The 3,837-nt window shown below is 58.1% G+C and overlaps 1 protein-coding gene across 1 annotated transcript in view; it reads left to right on the top strand.

The window, feature by feature from the left end:
* LOC104537324 (protein unc-13 homolog A-like) overlaps positions 1-3,837 on the top strand; it is a gene marked incomplete at its 5' end in the record, with an annotated part of 31,010 nt that overhangs the window by 10,809 nt on the left and 16,364 nt on the right. The window contains 9 exon segments of the mRNA XM_010180159.1: positions 93-98; positions 395-466; positions 735-954; positions 1,450-1,677; positions 1,951-2,092; positions 2,463-2,632; positions 3,075-3,190; positions 3,277-3,440; positions 3,674-3,824. Of these exon segments, the coding sequence (XP_010178461.1) occupies positions 93-98; positions 395-466; positions 735-954; positions 1,450-1,677; positions 1,951-2,092; positions 2,463-2,632; positions 3,075-3,190; positions 3,277-3,440; positions 3,674-3,824 (1,269 nt within the window).

The raw sequence follows: 3,837 nt of genomic DNA, 5'->3' as shown, positions 1-3,837 counted from the left end.
CAGCAGGAAAGGGGTCAGGACTCGCTGTGCTGTGATGTGACTCACACTAATGGCCTTTTATTCCCCCCCGCGCTGACCCTGGCTGCCTACAGGCAATGGTAAGTGTCCCCCACCCCGAGTCTCAGACAGATGTCAAGAGGCTCTGCCCTGCTGGGACTGAACTGGGAGTGTTGTGGACTGCTGAACTGGTTCCAGTCCCCCTGCAGAGCGCTTAGCAGCACTGGCATCACTGAGAGCTGGGTTGTCCCCACTGGCAGCCCCTGCAGCCGTCACCTGCCCCTGGCTGGGCTGGGGGGTCTGTCCCCGGTGTTTTACAGCCACTGGGACCCCAAAGGAGTGTGGGACGGACACTCCATGCACTTCCGGATCTGGGAACTGTGTTTCTTTCCCACAGTCCCTGGTCCAGTCCAGGAAAGCAGGAATCACATCTGCGCTGGCCTCAAGCACCTTGAACAATGAGGAGCTGGTAGGTGCTGGAGCTGGTTGGGATGTGGGGTGGTCGTGGCAGGAGGGCTGAGCTGGGCTAGAAACAGAGATATGAAGTCTGTGCTGCACCAGCATCCTCCTCTGGCAATGCCAAAGCAGTTGGGGTGCTCCGAGTGGCACCTGGGGATGAGGGTGTTTGTCTGCACCCAGCAGTGACAACACACATGGCCCATGAATGGGGTCTCTGCACCTCAGCTGCCGTCTGTTGCCTGAGCTTTTCTCCCCATCTCTCTTCTGTCCTCACACAGAAAAACCATGTTTACAAGAAGACCCTGCAAGCCTTAGTGTACCCCATCTCCTGCACGACGCCCCACAACTTTGAGGTGTGGACGGCCACCACCCCCACCTACTGCTACGAGTGTGAGGGGCTGCTCTGGGGCATCGCCCGGCAGGGCATGCGCTGCGCCGAGTGTGGTGTCAAGTGCCATGAGAAGTGCCAGGACCTGCTCAATGCCGACTGCCTGCAGAGTAAGAGGGCAGGGGTTGAGCCCTCCAGGTTTGAATTCTGGGGTTTTTCAGCCTGGAGAAGAGAGGACTGAGGGGAGACCTCATTGCCCTCTACAGCTCCCTGAAAGGAGGGGTTAGTGAATGGAGTCATTCTCTTCTCCTCAGGAACAAGCGATGAGATGGGAGGAAATGGCCTCAAGTTGCACCAGGGGAGGGTTAGATTGGATATGAAGGAAAATTTCTTCCCTGAATGGGTTATCAGGCACTGGCAGGGCCTTCCCAGGACAGTGGTGGAGTCACCATCCCTGGAGGGATTTAAAAGATGGGGAGATGAGGTGCTGAGGGCCGTGGGTTAGTGGTGGACAGGTTATGGTTGGACTCGATGATCTTAAAGATCTTTTCCAGCCAAATGCTTCTGGGATTCATTCATGCATGGTGGGCTTGGGGAGCTCTCAGTTCTCTCCTGGATGGCACCTGCCCCCTGCCCCCAACTCACCCATGCCTGTCCTCTCCCAGGGGCAGCAGAGAAGAGCTCCAAGCACGGAGCAGAGGACCGGACCCAGAATATCATCATGGTGCTCAAGGACCGCATGAAGATCCGGGAGCGCAACAAGCCAGAGATATTTGAGCTGATCCAGGAGGTGTTTGGGGTCACCAAGACCACGCACACGCAACAGATGAAGGCAGTGAAGCAGAGCGTCCTGGACGGCACCTCCAAATGGTCGGCCAAGATCAGCATTACAGGTAGGCTCAGGTTGCACCTGGCACTGTGTGCCATGGGGGAACCGCGAGGCTGTCCCCTTGCGCAAGGATGCTGCGTGCTCCAACCTCCCCTCCTGCCCCTCATCCTGCAAAGCGTTTTCAGCCCCTGGAGCGCTGCTGGGGGACATGAGGTGCCTGCGGCGGGGTCTTGGGGTGGCACTGACTCCTTTCTCTGTCTGTTCTCTCTGCTGCGTGTGCCGTGCATGTGCCTCGTGGGGATGTGTGCGTGCTGGGCTGTGCCATGCTGCGCTGCAGTCGTTTGTGCCCAGGGCCTGCAAGCAAAGGATAAGACGGGGTCCAGTGACCCATATGTCACTGTCCAGGTTGGAAAGACAAAAAAAAGGACTAAAACTATCTACGGCAATCTCAACCCGGTCTGGGAGGAGAATTTCCATTTGTAAGTTCACTCCTCGTCTCTCTGTCCCCTTCCTGGCCACTTGTGGCCGTGCTGGGCTGCGCTGGCTGTCAGCTGGGGCCTCATCCTGTCCCAGTTGAGGTTGGAGGGGGGCTGCTGGGGTCACTGGGAGTGCTGGTTTTGTGCCATGGAGGGTTTGGCTTGTGGCGATGGGGGCTGATCCGGGCTGTGTTAGGGCTGCCTGGGCATGGTGCAGAGCCAACAGGGAGGGTTGGTGCCCCCACATCTGTTCTCTTCCCCAACTCCTGCCCAGTGCTGGGATGGTCCCTCTTGTTTAGAGAAACTGAGGCTGGGGAGAGGCTGGAAAAGTTTCCCTACTCATCCTGGGGCTTGCCTGTTCTTCCCTCTTCAGCGAGTGCCATAACTCCTCTGACCGCATCAAGGTCCGTGTCTGGGACGAAGATGACGACATCAAGTCCCGTGTTAAGCAGCGCTTCAAGAGGGAGTCTGATGACTTCCTGGGCCAGACGATCATCGAGGTCCGGACCCTGAGTGGGGAGATGGACGTCTGGTACAACCTCGGTAACCAGCTGCCCCAGTATGGCCCGCTCAGGCTGGGACCCCTGACCCCGCACCGCTGGGGGGACATGCTGCCAGCCCTGCTGTGAAAGGCTATTTCGACATATTAGTATAGGGTCTGCTGTTAGAAACATGCAATATCAAAAACCATTGGGATCAAGTGTTTTCTCAGGGTCATTCTCAAAACCCTTTCCCAGGAGGTCTGCAGCACTGGCCCTTTGCAGAAGGGAAACTGAGGCAGAGGCCACATCTCTGTAGTGCCTGGAGATACAGCCAAATCCCTCTCTGCAATGCTCTGGTTGCATTGTACCTGGTGCTGGGTGCCCCCTTGGCCCTGGCTCCAAGAGCCTCTGTGCTGGAGCTGTCTATGCCTCTTTGGGGTCAGCAGTGAGCAGAGTTGCTCTGGGGAAGCCTCACATCTTGTCCCCGTCCTTGTACCCCGCAGACAAGCGGACAGACAAGTCGGCTGTGTCAGGAGCCATCCGGCTGCACATCAGCGTGGAGATCAAAGGCGAGGAGAAGGTGGCTCCTTACCATGTACAGTACACCTGCCTGCACGAGGTGAGCAGCCCAGGCCAGCACTGACCCCAGCGATGTCACTGCGCCACCAGCCTCAGGGACCTGACAGGACTCATTTGTACCTCCAGAACCTGTTCCACTTTGTGACGGATTTACAAAACAACGGAGTGGTGAAGATCCCCGACGCCAAGGGGGATGATGCCTGGAAGGTGTACTTTGATGAGACAGCACAGGAGATCGTGGATGAGTTTGCCATGCGCTACGGGGTGGAGTCCATCTACCAGGCCATGACGTGAGTCCCCTGCCCTCCACCCTGCTCACAGGGGCTGCGCCAGCCCGGGAGGGGCACAGGGTGTCACTGTCGGCATCTTCTCCCCACCACGGGTCTATGTGCTACCCTAGCTCACCCCACACCTGTGTGCCCCTACCTCCCCTTCTCCATGCATGCACCCCAAACCCTGTGCCCCTTCCTACAGGCAGCCCCTCCCATGGCCCCGCACCCTCACCTTCCGCCTCCCTCCACAGGCATTTTGCCTGCCTTTCCTCCAAATACATGTGCCCAGGGGTGCCTGCAGTGATGAGCACCCTGCTAGCCAACATCAACGCATACTACGCCCACACCACGGCTTCCACCAACGTCTCAGCCTCCGACCGCTTTGCCGCTTCCAATTTCGGGGTAAGTCCGATGG

The sequence above is a fragment of the Mesitornis unicolor genome, unplaced genomic scaffold (genome assembly GCF_000695765.1).
Source record: "Mesitornis unicolor isolate BGI_N332 unplaced genomic scaffold, ASM69576v1 scaffold6440, whole genome shotgun sequence".
Lineage (NCBI taxonomy): Eukaryota > Metazoa > Chordata > Aves > Mesitornithiformes > Mesitornithidae > Mesitornis > Mesitornis unicolor.
Note: the sequence above shows the minus strand (reverse complement) of the source record. Positions and strands in the feature narration are given on the sequence as shown.